Source organism: Saccostrea cucullata, unplaced genomic scaffold (genome assembly GCF_032062105.1).
Source record: "Saccostrea cucullata isolate Sc308-1 unplaced genomic scaffold, CSIRO_AGI_Scuc_v1 ctg3311, whole genome shotgun sequence".
NCBI classification, from domain to species: Eukaryota; Metazoa; Mollusca; class Bivalvia; order Ostreida; family Ostreidae; genus Saccostrea; species Saccostrea cuccullata.
In genome coordinates this window covers 38,281-55,662 of record NW_026932830.1, presented here as the reverse complement: position 1 = coordinate 55,662, position 17,382 = coordinate 38,281, and the positions used below count along the sequence as shown (strand labels likewise).

General features: G+C 34.0%; 1 protein-coding gene across 1 annotated transcript in view; it reads left to right on the top strand.

The window, feature by feature from the left end:
• Positions 1-77: 77 nt before the first annotated feature.
• The window catches only part of LOC134236308 (calpain-1 catalytic subunit-like), a gene marked incomplete at its 5' end in the record, with an annotated part of 29,136 nt that continues 11,831 nt past the window's right edge, over positions 78-17,382 (top strand). Inside the window, 9 exons of the mRNA XM_062718486.1 lie at positions 78-155; positions 462-619; positions 883-1,043; positions 1,577-1,788; positions 4,321-4,423; positions 4,744-4,801; positions 5,141-5,199; positions 10,453-10,521; positions 10,640-10,835. Coding sequence (XP_062574470.1) covers positions 78-155; positions 462-619; positions 883-1,043; positions 1,577-1,788; positions 4,321-4,423; positions 4,744-4,801; positions 5,141-5,199; positions 10,453-10,521; positions 10,640-10,835 — 1,094 coding nt within the window. The remainder of the gene's footprint in view (positions 156-461; positions 620-882; positions 1,044-1,576; positions 1,789-4,320; positions 4,424-4,743; positions 4,802-5,140; positions 5,200-10,452; positions 10,522-10,639; positions 10,836-17,382) is intronic.

Genomic DNA, 17,382 nt, shown 5'->3' with positions numbered 1-17,382 from the left:
GTCAGGGACAGGTGTGGGGGGAGGGTTTTGAATTCTATGGTCAAGGACACTAATTTAGGTATAAATTGTGCTTTCAGATCACGAGAGTGGAACAGTATTCCAGCCGACGACAGAGAAAAGATGGGGCTGATCTTCAGGGATGACGGCGAGTTCTGGTAAATAACTTCTAAATGGACAGAATCATATATGTTACACAAACAGATACCTTAACCTTGAAACAGGAATCTAATACAGATTTGTTCATAATCAATGAATCAGCATCATTTAATGTAGCAATTCTCTGTCAGAGCAAATTTCTATCTTAAAGTGAGATAGAATAAAACATGATAAACAGAGTTCATTGTTTTGTACCCATTGTCATGTACACACTGTGTATCACCTGTCAGTTTCTTTGTAAGAAAATTGGATAGGTTTATGACTATCTCAGTACATGTACCAATGTCATACTATTTGATTTACAGGATGGAGTTTACAGATTTTATGCGTAACTTTGATTCGTTAGACGTATGTAACCTGACCCCTGATTCTCCTGTGGAGATGCCTAAACAGTGGCACACAGCGGAGTATCATGAACGATGGATGAGAGGGTTTAATGCCGGGGGAAGACCAAAATATAGGGGTAAGTACTCAGAATTACAAGAAGAGGGGGAGACCTACTCCAGCATGCTAGAAGTTAAAGGCGAGATACTTTTGATGTCTGAGGTATAGAAGGAGTGTTGGGATGTTAACCAAGGCTCTTACTTGTAGGAGTAGGGGGAAACCTTAATACTGTGGTTTCATTTGATATGAATTGTTCAATATGTAAATAATTGATGACTAAATCAGAGTGGTATGTTGACTTGGCGTGTTTTCATGTGAATTATTTTCTTTTGTCTGTTGTAGATTCTCATTGGACGAACCCCCACTTCAAGGTGACCTTGTCAGACACAGACGAGGACGGCGACAAAGTGTGTAGCTTTATTGTTCAGTTGATGCAGAAAGACCGACGGAAAATCAAACACAGGGGAGAGAAGCTCATCTACATAGGCTTCCTCCTGTATAGGGTAAACAAAACTCATAGAATGATCTTCTTTATCTTATTTATCAGGAGATTATAGGCTATGAATTTCACTCTTTATATTATATGAAGGGACATATTATTATATAGTCAAACCTGGATCATTATCTGAGTTCGGAAAAACCAAGGAAAAGAATTGAGATATTCCATGATTTGTCATATTGTCTTAAGTTTGGGGTAAAATACAAAGGGAAAAGAGTGGTTAGAATTTTCAAATAACTTCAAAATATCAATTAGTTTAACTGTGTTGGTAAAAAAAATTGGTAAAAAACAGTTTTAACTACTGTATTACTAAACAGGGTTATTTTTGCTAAGTGTTATTTTCGCTAGTTCATACTTGAAAACAATTTTGCCCCAGGCCTTTTAAATTCGCCCAGATACAGTTTTGTTCAAAGAATTATACTGTTTTCTTAGAATTTGCTCTATTTTTAATTCACCCAAAAAAGGGTAGGGCATAAAGGTTGAAAATAAAACGAGGGCGAAAATTTCCCTGTATACAGTATTAATTTTCTATTTTAGTTATCACGTGACCACACTGTTCCCCTAAAGAGAGAATTCTTTGATACAAATCAGAGCGTGGAATCTAGCGGTCACTTTATCAACATGCGTCAGAGAATCGCCCGACTGTCCCTACCCCCCGGGGATTACATAGTGGTACCCTGTACGTGGGACCAGAATGAAGAGGCCGATTTTTATCTGAGGTTCTTTTTTGAGAACAGAAATGCTGTTGAGTAAGTATTTATTTAGAGTAAAAAAAACTATGAATAATATATTTTTAGAAAAAAAGGAAGTGTGAATTTTTTTTTAGGTCACCTGAGTAAACTCAGGTGACCTATTGCTATCCGTTTTCGTCCGTCGTCGTCCGTCGTGCGTCGTGTGTTAACATTTGAACATTTTCAGCTTCTTCTCTGCAACCACTGAACCAATTTCAGCCAAATTTGGCACAAAGCATTTAGGGGTGAAGGGGAACATAAATTGTGAATTTCATGATCCCTGCCGTCCTGGGGCCTGAGGGGTGGGGCCAAAACCACTAAAAGTAATGCAATCTTTAAAAATCTTCTTCTTTACTCCTGGACATCAAGCAGTCAAACTTTTTGCATGATTGTAATCAGCATTGAGTCCTCTACCAAAATCTGCTCCTGGGTATTAGATAAACCAACTAAGTACATAGTTATGATGAACAAGAGTGCCTCTACCAAAATTGTGAATTTTATGGCTCCAGGGTCAATGGTTCTTGTGTTGGGGGGGGGGGGGGGCTCATTGATTATATAGTGAAAATACATGAATTCCTTGGAAATCTTCTTCTCTGCCTCAAGGTATTAAATAAACTAAATAAGTACATAGTTTTGATGAACAAGAGTGCCTCTACCAAAATTTTGAATTTTATGGCCCCAGGGTCAAGGGTTCTGGTGATTGGGTGGGGGGAAGGGGGGCTATTGATTATATAGTGAAAATACATGAAGTCTTTGAAAATCTTCTTCTCTGCTCCTAGGTATTAAATAAACTAACTAAGTGCATAGTTATGATAAGCAAGAGTGCCTCTACCAAAATTGTGAATTTTATGGCCCCAGGGTCAAGGGTTCTGGTGTTGGGGAGGGGGGGGGGGCTCTATTGATTATATAGTTGAAAATACATGCATTCTTTGAAAATATTCTTCTCTGCTCCTAGGTATTAAAGAAACTAGCTAAGTGCATAGCCATGATAAGCAAGAGTGCCTCTACCAAAATTGTGAATTTATGACCCCAGGGTCAGGGGTTCTGGTGTAAGGAGGGGGCTCTATTGATTATATAGTGAAAATACATGAATTCTTTGAAAATCTTCTCTGCTCTTTGGTATCAAATAAACTAACTAAGTGCATAGTTATGATAAGCAAGAGTGCCTCTACCAAAATTGTGAATTTTATGGCCCCAAGGTCAAGGGTTCTGGTGTTGGGGAGGAGGGGGGTGGGGGGGCTCTATTGATTATATAGTGAAAATACATGAATTCTTTGAAAATCTTCTTCTCTGCTCTTAGGTATTAAATAGACTAAGTGCATAGTTATGATGAGAAAGAGTGCCTCTTCCAAAATTGTGAATTTTATGTCCCCAGTGTCAAGGGTTCTGGTGTTGGGGTAGGGTGGGGTGGGCTCTATTGATTATATTGTGAAAATACATGAATTCTTTGAAAACCTTCTTCTCTGCTCCTTGGTATTAAATAAACTAAGTGCATAGTTATGATGAGAAAGAGTGCCTCTTCCAAAATTGTGAATTTTATGGCCCCGGCCCAGGGTCAAGGGTTCTGGTTGGGGAGGGGGGGGGGGGCTCTATTGATTATATGGTGAAAATACATGAATTCTTTGAAAATCTTCTTCTCTGGTCCTAGGTATTAAATAAACTTACTAAGTGCATAGTAATGATGAGCAAGAGTGCCTCAACAAAAATTGTGAATTTTATGGTCCCAGGGTCAAGGGTTCTGGTGTTAGGCCAGGGTTCTATTGATTATATAGTGAAAATTCATTAAATTTTCTTCTCTGTCTCTGGGTATGAAGTAGATGAATTACCTACTTAATATATAGTTATGATGAGCAAGGGCCCTAATCTTGCAGAATTTAGTATTTTAAGGCACCAGGGTCAGGGGTTGGGGGGGGGGGGGGGCTCTGCTTTTTACTGAAAATGAATTTATTGTTTGAAATCTGCTCCATTGTATTTATAAAACATTTATTTATTTTTTTGATAGGCAATTTTAAGGGTGCCTTTTAAAAATGTGTGCAATGTTTGGACCTAGGGTCAGGGGTTTATGTCACTATGTTAAGGGCACTACTGATTATTGCTGAATATTACTGATTACTTGGAGTGCATTTTTGTTCCCCTACCCTGCGTATGGGTATTCAGTTACCAAGCTAAGCAACTGTTAAGTGTATTGTTATGATGATCAATGGTGCCTCTTTCAAAATTGTGAATGCCATATAGCATCTGGCTTAAAACATGAATCAAATTCAATACACTGTAACTTGAAAGTTGTTGCATAATGCTCAGGTGACCTATAAGGCCCGTGGGCCTCTTGTTTATATATAAAATCTAATATTCAAGAAAAGCAAGAAACATATACATATGTACATGTAACCCATAAACAAATACAGAAAAAGTTTCGTAAAAATGTAAACTTATTTAAGATCAATTAAGGACATTCTCTGTATTTATACCTGTCATAAGGAATATTTCAGGAAGTCAAAACTTTATGCTCTAGCAAGTTAAATAAAGTACAGAAATGCTGATATCTTCCAGAGAGGTGGACGAGGCCCCGGTGAGAGAAGAGCTGCCCCTCCCCTCTACTGACAAAGACAAGGAGGATCACTTCAAACGCTTCTTTCACTCAGTTTCAGGAGAGGTAACTCTTAGTTTATTTGACTTCCTTAAATCCTGTCAAAAGATTGTAAACTCGTGATTTTACCAGGAGATATACAGTGTATGTTCCTCTGTAGTATGTGGATGATTTAATTTATGATAATGCAAATTAATCACTGAGATACAAAATACATTCCTTATACTGAAATAACTAAAATGAGTAATGTACTGATATTTTGAATATATATCTGAAAATGAGGAATTTCTCAGGTTTTATGTTTTATTTGAATAAACTGTTTATCTCTGCTCTTGTAATAGACACCTGGTAACTTTATAAGTAAATGATTTAATCTTTTGTTATAGGACATGGAAGTGAGTGCGTTTGAATTACAGACAGCCTTAAATGAAGCTTTACAGAAAGGTGAGGTTGTTTTATTTATAAGGGGATATCTATATATTGTGATATTTGACTGCATGGGACATATCGTGAAAGGAGACTAAAATATCGATTTATAGGTACATAAGTATAAATTCCAGAATTTATTTATTTATTTGTTCAAAATTTTAAATTGCAGTTAAAGTAATGTAAGCAATGTTAAAAAATGCATAACAACAAAATTCTAGCATCCAAATTTTCATTTTCACTTCATAGAAAATATGTTTAAGTCTTATGTAGTAAGCTAATAATAAGCCAGTTAGTTTAATTTATAATTACATGTAATAGTTATAATTTTGATGAATGGATAAATATTTTTTACAGAGCCTTTACATCATCACCTAGGAATACAGGCCTGTAAATCCTTTGTAGCTTTAATGGACGTATCCTTTCTATACACATTGCAAACATTTGTGTATACAAGTAGTATACATTCAACTTAAGGACATACGCAACGTACCTTACCTACTGATAGATTTCAGAGATATAACAAATTTAAACTTATAATATAATTACAGGTTCATAGACAAAAAATCAGCATGCCTTACCAGAGGTTTTGAAAAGATATCGAATTTTGAAAAAATTTGCATTATTCAAATAAAAATGTACGAAAATTATACAACACAAATTCCAGATTTTAACTCATCAAAAATTGTTTTAGAAGAGGTGTACAAATCCATATATAGACATTAAAAATATTGCACACATGTCCTTCATTTAATGGAACTCTTCAACTCCAGGGAAGAACCCAAAAAAGTTCAAACTACGTTGCGTATGACCTTAAGGGAAAGATGAAATAGGAGTTATCTTCCCTTTACTTTGTGTGTTCTAGATTCTTACAATTTGAAAATAATGTGATTATATTCTTTCAAAATATTCTATTTAAAGCTATATATGCCGTATTAGTGTTTTATTTTAAAAGTAATAAATATATGTGGTGTCTCATCAAGTTATATAAGTTATATACTTTCTGCAAATAAGACAATTCCACTCCATCACTTTTAAAAGTTATGAAATATTATTTGGTAAAAATTATTTTCTCTCCGTGTCGGATAAAAAACCGCCTCTTATCGAAATATTCATGATCACATTGTCTCCCATGTTTACAGCAAACAATGGTCCAGTCTCGTGAATGAACCGAAAAGCATGATGGTCTACTACGTTTTTACTACAAACACGTGAGTTAGGGATTGTCAATATTGAGAGCACCTCAGAGTTGGTTGCTTTTTGTACCGAGGAAAAATCACATGCAATTGTCTTTTCAATGGACATTTTCGGTTGGGTGAACTTCTACTTATGTCAGCGACTATAGATAAAGAAGTGTGGAAACCATGTTGTGCCAAAATGAAATAACTAATACAAACAAATGATATAATTTGATCAATCAAAATGGTTATTAGTTACATTCGATTCTGCATTTCTTAATGGTTCAAAACAACAAAAAGTATTCCACAGAATATCATGTATAAATCTGCACAATATACCAAATGCCAAAACAAGAATACTACTAAATAATATAATTACATTCTTTACATATGAACCACAGTATTTCTGACCCCTTGAAAATAATATAAAAAATCTTGCAAGTAGGTTATCAGCATTGGCTCGGGCTAATTCGAAAGTGAAATTTGGAGTTAGGCAGTAAATTGTAGTGAATGAATAAAATTTAGTAGTGAAAGATATTGGAACCTATTTTACTTGTCAGATTTCTTTGAGCTATTTGATTTTTATTCTAATTGTTCTATCCCCCCACCCACTTAAAAAAACCCAATGCTACCTACCTGAATTAATTTTTCTTAATGGTGTTCATCCAAATGCTTGGTTGTGCCCTCAAACTGGAATAGTTTTTTAGAGGCCTGGAATTCCTTGACCAATTTTATTTTATTAGCCCAACTATATTTCTAAGAAGGCAAGATGTATGGTATGTAAGTTTCATCTATATATGTTAATATGTAGTTCATATTAAAAACCAAAAGGGATTATTGACGATATCCCATTCAGGATGCAAACATAGCAGTTTAAATTACTTTCCGTACATTGTACTTGACCTAAAATATTTTTTGCGCATAATGCGCTCCATACTGAAGATCCGTAAATGTTCACCGAACCGAAAATGTCCACTAGCATTACAGCACGGGGAAACTCTAAACAAACGGACCTGTACAATGGAGTGGGGAAAACTTTAAATTTTCATCATTGTTAATCATTTGTATGCAAATATGAGCATGGGATTAGTAGATAATAATGTACATAATGCATCAAGTCTTTCTGAGAGCGATTTAAAAAACTAGCCTTTTTAAAAATCACATGTAGTATTTTATGTAGTAACCCATAATTGCATTAAATGCAACTCATTGAGCTGATTGGTCTATTTGTGTCCCCCTCACTGATCAGACGTCACATAAAATATTTTCCTCGACTAGATGATTCTCATGATGCTTTTCCCGCGCACATGCGCAGATCCAGGATAAACGTCAGTCCTTTATAAATATGCATGTGAATATCATGTTCTTTTCCTGACCAGTACTTTGTTAATACCGAATAAAATTTAGTCGAATTTGCAATAATGCTTTATTTTTAGTAGCTTATCATACTTCAGAAATTTTTGTTCGGTTTCAGCTGTGCAAAAATACTGTTTAACACGGCATACATATCTTTAAATAGACTTATATTTTTTTTTTTTTTTTTTTTTTTTTTTTTTTTTATTTACAGATTCTAATACATACTTATACAATACAAATATACAGAGAGAGTAGAGAGAGAGAGAGAGAGAGAGAGAGAGAGAAAGAGAGAGAGAGTAGTAGTAGAGCAATAGAGAGAGGAGAGCGAGAAGGGATAGTAAGAAAAAATTACAAAAACAGATTCTTCCAGGGTTTCCAGGCTTCGTCAAAAGTCACCTGATTATTGTTCTTATATGCAATATACTTGTTTATTTCATACATATATTTGATGGAGGATATCAGTTCATTCAAGGAGAGGTATTTACCACTACATCTCATTCTGTAGATAAAATATTTAATCTGAAGAGCAATTAGATATTTTATTTTGTCTAATTTTGCAAAAGATCCCAATATGAATTCTTTTTTCAAATATACAACATTAATATGAATCTTTCTGAAACAACTATCAAAACTGTTCAATAAGTCTTGTATTACTTCAAATTCCCAGATGTGTGCAATAGTGTCTGTCTCAGTTTCACAAAAAGAACACCCATATGAATCTATTTTCTTAATTTTACATGTAAGTAAAAAGGAATTTGTTGCTAATATTTCATGATTAATTCGGAACTGAAACCACTGAAGTTTTGTATCTTTTTGTGAGCTTAAAAGAAAAAGAATAAATTTTCTCCCATTCAATATCATGCAAGTTAAAAATTCTATTCCAGCTAGTTTGACCTAATGGCTTGATGTCATTGCTTTTCAAAATTTCATATAAATTTCTTGATTTCTTCGCATTTAATAAACTGAATGTTTTTTGTGTAATATATGGCATATACACAGTTGACATAGAAATTATATTTTTGGTTTTCATCCATTCTCTGATAGCAGCTATAAGTCCATTGTACTCAAGAAAGTTTGTATGGATTCCATATCTCAATTTAAACATATTAATGTCCATAAAGGAACCGTCCTCTCTTAAGAGATCATTTACGAAAAATACATTATTTTCAAACCATTTCTTTTAAAAAATTGTTTTCTTGCCAATCAGTATATTTTTATTAAAAAATAGTGGTTCCATAGAGGCACTTGCTTCTGGTTCTGGTAATTTTTTAGAAAAAAATAGCCAGGCTTCTAAAACATTTTTCCAAAAGACCTTAAAAAATTCTGAGGTAAAGCCATCTGATCCAGGTGATTTATTTGATTTCATCCTAAAAAGTGTTTCCCCTGCCTCCTTCATTGTAATTTGACCTTCTAATGACCTTGACTCTTCATTGGAAAGCTTTCCAATATCTGAAAAATTCATTTCCTCCTGAAGGTTAACATTTTCAATGACATCATCTACATTTCTATATAAATTTTCATAATATTGTTTGGTTGTTTTTAAGATATCTGACTGGTTATAAACTGTCTCTCCATTTTCTAATTTAATTTTTGGAATAATTTTACTTATGAAATTTCTTGACTCGAGATTACAGAAATATTTTGTCGGTTTCTCCCCTTCTTCTATCCATCTTGCCCTTGACCTTATATATACACCAGCCATTTTTTCTTTTCTAATATCTTCCAATTCTTTTTTTTTCTTCAAGAGTTTCATTATTGCTTGTAGATCCCTGTGCCAATTCATCCAGGGAACTTATTTCTTTTATAAGTTTTTCTTCTTTAAAAATTCTGGATTTTTTTTTAAAAGACGAATATGAAATACATTTCCCTCTAATTTCCATAAGAAGTGTTTCTAAAAATAACTGGTCATTGACTAAAAATGCAATATTTTCATCTTCAATAGATTGCAAGTTATCTATATTGTATACTGGAACTGCATACTGCTCTTTAACCCTTTGTATCACCCCCTTAATTGAGTTTAAAAATTCTTCATCATATAAAAGAGAATTATTAAATTTCCATAATCCTTTGCCTTTCTTAAAATCATTGAACTTTAAACATAAAGTAATAATCGAGTGGTCGGACCTATAGCTAGGTTCTATAGAACTTGTTGTAACACTTGACAGTAAGTTCTCCGATACAAGAAAAAAATCTAATCTACTTTGCTTAATGGGACTTTTTTTTCTCCAAGTATATCTCAAAGCATCTGGATTATTTTGTTTATAAATATCAACTAAGTTGTTATCTTCCATAAGCTCTATAACCCTCTGTCTTGCATTAGGGTTATTTATATGTTTATAATTATAGTAGTCTAATTCAGGATTTAAAACAAGGTTAAAGTCACCACATAATATAACATTTTCACAATTAAAATCATTAATGTACTCATGTAATCTTTCATAAAAATCAGGGTTATCATTGTTTGGTCCATATATACAACATAAGAGAAACCTTTTTTCATCAGCAGTAAACTCTAAAAGAAGAAAATTACCATCCACGTCCCCTTTTTCCTTAGACATTTTAACCTCAAAATTATTATTGAATAGAATTGCTATACCTCTTGCATTTGATGAAAAAGAACTAAAGTAACAGTCAAACCCCCACATGCTTCTGATTTCATTTTCTAAATAGACTGATATTTTAATGTATAAAATATCAGTCTATTTGAAAATATCAAATAGACTGATATTTTATACATTAATATTTTTTTAAATACTGTGAAATCTTATATTTTCATGGGGTCATATTTTTGTGGTTTGAGGAAAAATGTTGGTTTGTGGGGATTTAATTTGGTGGATGAAGAACTTTTTAGTAGTTGTGCCTAAGAAAATATACATTTCGTGGTGGACATAAATTCGTGGGTCTTTTCATACCAAGAAAAGAACGAAAATTAAACCCCCACGAAAATGAGTGATTTCACAGTATCTTTCTACAGTGAATATTTAATTCATCTCATGAAATTGATTATTAGATTTTAAATTTAAATTATAAATTTTTGGTCATAAATAAAAAAGTTTGAATTTCATAGAAGGTAACTTCAATATTTAGCACCTGAACAAATAAACAAGGCATATGTTTTCCTAAACAAGCTTTCAGGTTGATGGATCAGGTAAACTTGGTTTCACAGAATTCTTGTACCTGTGGAATTTACTTCGTAGCTGGAAGGTTAGTACTGAAAAGTCATTTGTTTAAAAATTGATAAGAAGTCTACTCAAATTCGAAATAAAATTTTGTGAGGATAAAATTGTTGTTGAAAACATTGTTTGATTATGTTTTGTTACAGAGGTTGTTTTATCAGTATGATGTCGATGGCTCAGGCATGCTCAACTCCTTTGAGCTCAGACGGGTTCTAGGTGCAGCAGGATTCAAGGTAGATAACTCCACCATGAGGTCCCTGGTTTGGTGGTACGCGGACGAGAAATTCTGTGTCAGTCTGGACAGCTACTTCATCTGTCTCGCTCGACTGATGAAACGCTTTAGTGAGTATGATGTGTATGAAATTATCAATCATGGAAGTTCCATTATGGAACACAATAACTTGGAACATACATATAGATAGCTAAAATATTTAAGGAATGACTCTAATTCTTGGCCAAATTATCGAGTATAATATGGTTTGGGTCAGTTTACGCTTTATAATCCGCGAAGCGGATTATAAAAAAAGCGTAAACTGACCCAAACCATATTATACTCGATAATTTGGCCAAGAATTAGAGTCATTCCTTATAATTTAATTTTAAAATAATTATTCAACTGGGGATGTAAAATTGTGTTGTTTTTATGAGTTCAAATTTACCGCGCAATAATACAACCGTAGTAACGGAAGTGATGGGAAGCGAGGGGAGGTAAAAACTGATACATAGATCTAGCAGCCATGATGCTTGTTTACATGAGGTAAGATCGGGTAACTGTTTGAAATTAAAGGTAAATTCATTAAATCTGGAATTTTCCATGAATCCCAAGGACTGGAAATGAGGGGATTGATGGATACAGATGATTATGCTGGTTGTCAAGGGGGTGTGTCCCCATACCAAACCAGATTATACAAAATGTTATGCGTTCCTTTTTGGAAATCAACCAATGAGAGGCAAGAATACAAGCAAAATTAAATTATTGACTGATCATTTAAATGATCCTTTTTCTTTGTGCACAAATTCAAATTTTGACTAGTTTTTAGGTCACCTGAGTAAACTCAGGTGACCTATTGCTATCTGTTTTCGTCCGTCGTCGTCCGTCGTTTGTCGTCCGTCGTCCGTCGTTCGTCGTCCGTCGTGTGTTAACATTTGAACATTTTCAGCTTCTTCTCTGCAACCACTGAACCAATTTCAACCAAATTTGGCACAAAACATTTATGGGTGAAGGGGGACAAAAATTGTGAATTTCATGATCCCTGCCCCCCTGGGGCCTGAGGGGTGGGGCCAAAACCACTAAATTTAATGCAATCTTTAAAAATCTTCTTTTTTACTCCTGGACATCAAGCAGTCAAAATGTTGGCATGATTGTAATCAGCATTGAGTCCTCAACCAAAATTGTGAAATTCATGGCCCCAGGGTCAGGGGTTCTGGAGTTAGGGTGGGGCTCTGTTGATCATAGACAAAATTACATAAATTCTTTAGAAATCTTCTTCTATTCTTCTGTGTATGAAACAGACAAACTTTGTGCATTGTTATGATGATCAAGGATGCCCCTTCCCAAATTGTGAAATTTGTGGCCCTGGGGTGAGAGGTTCTGTCTGTTGGAGGGGGTGGGGCAGTTAATACTTGTCATTGTTGAAAATGCAATTAAGCATTGAAAATCTTTAAAAAAAAAATACCTATTAAACTTGCACTGAGAAATATGTGTGTAATATTGTTGTTTATAAAAAAAATTATGAAATTTATGCACTCGGGAGAAGAAAACTTTTTTTCAATCGATTTAAAATAAATTCGGAAATTTGCTTGCTTACTATATTCACTTCGTGCATTAGAATATCTAATGGAGGCTCGCGCATGCGTAGAACAATCCAGCATCTTCCGACAAGTCGAGAAGTCTAGTCTTGGGAACATTCAACTTTCAAGTTGTCATAATACGATTTAGTCTTTTTTTTTAGGTCTTAGAGTTTGTATAACGAACGGTGGGTATGATTGTTGCAGTTTTTTTTAGTTTAAACAGCATGGAATATATAACGTGCTATTGCGAATATCTTTTTGGATTTTAGCTTGGTTTCACATGAACGATAATGAAGGAAAGTTGGTTCGAGCAATATGTGAATGTTCTAATAAACTATCTTACTGTGTATTTATATTTTGTTTTTGTATAATTATGTCGAAAATGTATAAAGAAGTTGCAATGTTATGAAATGTTAAGTTCGAATTTTCTCTAGAGAAAACAATGGCGTTGATTAGTTTATAGGCACAATGAGAGGCAGGTTTGGTTCAATCACTAGATTTAGATACGTACCTGGTAGCTTGTATTAGGCCTACAGTATTAAGCATTTTTATCCAGAAACAACAGGAGAATGTACTTTGATTCAGTGATAATTTTTAACTTTGAACTCATCTGAAAACAATTCATGAAAAAAATAATACTTGGTGATGTTTCTTTTTCTGTGCATAAATAAATATTAGTAGACATTTACTTGTGAATTTTTGCCTTTTTAAGATAAAAAGCGAAATTGTAAAAAGTTGCTTTACATAGCTAAATAAATCTACCTGGGGAATAAATCTACCTGGGGTAGGTAAATATAGGATCTCCCATGGTTTGTAGAACTGATTTTATCCAACGAGTTGTGTGATTTTTATTCCCTTTATGTAGGACTCGGATATATTTTTTACTTCATCACGCTAACGCAAAAACCATTGTGACATCATAACTGCACTTGAGTGTGGGATATGAAAACGATATCCAATGAGCTATATCCATGGGATAAAGGGGTAAACATGGGATAAATAAAGCTACCCTAGGTAATTTTAGATACATATTAGGTAGATTAAAAATTCATTGGCCCCAGACCAGCCGGCCATCAACATGACCACTCAATCCAGATCACTTAAATTTTCAATGTTTTTCATTTTAAAGATGAGTTGCACATATATGAAAAGATTTGACTACTACAGTGAAGTCGCCAATTCCGGGTCACATCAAGGTGTTTCATTAATATTTTGTAACGTCAGATTTATATTTTATGCAATATATGCATTGAAAGTACAAATAGTGAGTCATCCAAAAGTATTGATCACATGAACTGCAATTGGAGAAACTACTACAATTTGATTTATTAATCAGCATGATCGGTGTAATTTTATTTTAGCAGTGATCATTATGATTGATTTCTGAATTTAGAACTAAATGTGTGTGATATACTTTCGTGCTATTATTGTTTGTCTAGAACTCTTATGTCAGCTTTGCTGTACCGAGCAAAAAGAAAGTAGCCTGTCAACAATGCAGAAACATCGCCGACTTCAATGTGCGCGTTTCATAATTTTGTTGGTGGAATGCTCTCTTTAAGTTGATTTTTAAAATTTTGTAATTAATTACAGACAGAAAGGCAATTCTGCATGACCAATGTATTTATTAAGTTTTTACGCTTTAATTTTAACAATATGGCATTAAATGCACATGAGTGACCCAGAATAGGAGACAACCCGGAATTTGCGACTCCACTGTACTTGGATTCTGATATTGTGTTTAATTATGAGAAAATTACCAGTTGTTGACAGTCATTATTGCAAAATATTGCATATAGAGAACACCATTGTCCAGATAACTTCTACAATTTTTTAAGTAGTATATATTAGACAAATCAATTGTACATATATCAGAGATTCGCATGGTACTTGCCAATTGGATTTGGAATTTTGATCATTTATGGGAAAAATACTATTTGTTGAACTTTTTCATATGTATGCAAATAGATTACATTGATTTGCTGGAATGTGACATCCAATATTTAAGGTGGTGTTATCAAACTTCATATGTTGATACATACTAATGAGAGCTATTCAACTGTATCAACATTTTTATGGCGTCGAGCGAAGCTCAAGCGTGATCTAGTGATCCGTAAGATTTACGCTACCAAATGTGTCAGTGGATGCATATGCATCAGCAATAGAAAATAGCAACAGCTGTAAATCAATTTCTTTGAAAACGCTCACAGTGAATAATAGCTTGAATATAAGATTACGTCAAATTGTATCCAATGCGCCCGAAATTTTTTCGGGGCGCATATTGTTTTTGTCCTGTCTGTTTGTCTGTTTGTCTGTCTGTCTGTTGTCAACTTTAACCTTCACCAAAACTTTTGAACCGTAAGAGATAGAGACTTCATATTTGGTATGCATACTCCTCTAATAAAGTTCTTTCAAATGACATCAAGGTCAATGACCTTGTGACCTTGACTGACCTATATGCTAAAAATAGCTTTTTCAACTGTTTTTCATAACTTTTGAACCATAAGAGATAGAGACTTCATATTTGGTATGCATACTCCACTAATTAAGTTCTTTCAAATGACATCAAGGTCAATGACCTTGTGACCTTGACTGTGACCTATATGCTAAAAATAGCTTTTTCAACTGTTTGTCATAACTTTTGAACCATAAGAGGTAGAAACTTCATATTTAGTATGCATACTCCACTAATTAAGTTCTTTCAAATGACATCAAGGTCAATGACCTTGTGACCTTGACTGTGACCTATGGTATATGCTAAAAATAGCTTTTTCCACTTTTTGCCATAACTTTTGAACCATAGGAGATAGGGTCTTCATATTTAGTATGCATACTCCACTAATAAAGTTCTTTCAAACAACACCAAGGTCAATGACCATGTGACCTTGACTGTGACCTATATGCTAAAAATAGCTTTTTCCACTTTTTGCCATAACTTTTGAACCATAGGAGATAGGGACTTCATATTTAGTATGCATACCCGACTAATTAAGTTGTTACAAACAACACCAAGGTCAATGACCTTGTGACCTTGACTGTGACCTATATACTAAAAATAGCTTTTTCGAACTTTGTTGACGCTGGGCGCATAGTGTTTCACAAACACATCTTGTTTGAAAATTGTATTTCTTGTTCGACCCCTTTGAAGCCATTCACGGTTTTGATTTTTACCTAGACCTTTACTTTGACCTTGACTTCATTTTCTTAAATTAGTGTTTAGTTCAATTTTAAAGAAATCATCCAAGTTATTTTCATTAAACTTTATATGTTGATTAGAGTTAATCAACTGCACCAACATTTTTTTTTACCTTGACCTTTCCTTGGCAACAGTTTACATCATAATGATGATTTCTTTGGCTCACCTTCAGGAAGTCGAGTTAAGCTTTTTGCTATACCTTTATGATGAATTGTCAGTGTAAGTATCCAGGTTAAAGTTTTAGGAGCAGGTCCATTTCCAAGTAATAATAAGTGCCGACTGGGCCAAACTTGCACAAGTGACACATCTAGATATGGACACTACCACACTTGCTTTGGATGCTGGATCTGACCTAGTTTTTCCAGATGAAAGACCAGGTCAAACTTTTTGGATTCCCATGTAACTTTAAGCCTACCTGGACCAAACTTTATACACCTAAGGATGAATTATACTACCACACTTGCTTCAGATGATAAAATCTGCCTAGGGTTTTCAAGATAAATGACCAGGTTAAATTTTTTGGAGCAGGTACCTAACTATTGCCCCTACCTGGACCAAAATTGTATGGGTGATACTTCTATTACACATGCTGATAGGTTTAAGTGAGAGTTGTTCAATAGCTTAAAAAAACTTTTGACCCTGCACTTTTCTGTGACCTTGAGCTCAATTTTCTTTAATTTGCATTTCACTTAGTTTAAAAATATATTTATGTAAGTTTATGCACTTGTTCATGATTTGATGAGATTTTATTATCTATGCATGTATCATTATACCCCCTGCAAATGAAGTTTGGGGGTATATATATATAGGAATCAGCTTGTCTGTTTGTCTGTCCGTGCAAACGTGACTGGTCCATATCATTTATACAGAGGAACATTGGAATCAACTACTTCATGCAAAGATTGGTCATGACCTTTTGGTGTGTCATGACCTTAACCTAAGGTCATCTGTGAAAGTTCAAGGTCACTGAACGGAAATTTCATAATTCATGTTTGGTATATATCTTTATCATAGAAAAACTCAAATCTACAACTTGCCACAAAGCTGGCTCATGACCTTAGGGTGTGTTATGACCTTGAGCCAAGGTCATTTAAGGTTAAGGTTATTGAAAGAAAAAAAATTCATAATCCGTATACAGTCCATACCTTGCTTATGGATAAACTTGGAAAGTTCCAATTTCACACATAGATTCCTCAATGACATGACTTCAACGCAACGTCATCTCTGCAAGTTCAAGGTCACCGAAAAAATTGATGTGTGGTACAAATGGTAAGTTCCTGATTTACAAAAAGATTTCATATGTCTTGAGGGTAAGTCATGACCTTGACCCAAGGTCATTTGTGCAAGTTTAAGGGCAATGAAAGAAAAAAGTTCATAATTTGTGCCTGGTTCATATCTTTCATATGGATAATCTTTGAGGGATCCTCATTTACACAAAGATTGCTTAATACCAGAGGGTGTGTCATGATTTTGAACCAAGGTCATCAATGCAAGGTCACTGACAGAAAAAAATTATAATTCTTCTCTGGTCTATATCTTTAGTCTTTATTTTTTTCATTAGGCTGCATTGGTTTTATTCATAAAAAATATAATGATCAATTACATTTGCCCTTAAAATGTTTTAGCATTTCTTTCGTCTCTTAGATCTGTAAAATATTTATGATTTGGCACCTCTAAAAAAAACCACTGGGGGATATTTTGTCCCTTTTGGACAGTTTAGTTCTACTTTTAATTCAGTTTAAACAAAACTATTTAAGATATTCTAATCAAACTTCATAATCAAATACAAATTTTAATGTTGTATTACTGATATATACTCAGCGGTGCATTCGTGTCCTATAAACGTACTTCTAGTTTAATATTTAGAACTTAAATTCACTTCTCAACTTAAGTCCTAAATCTATA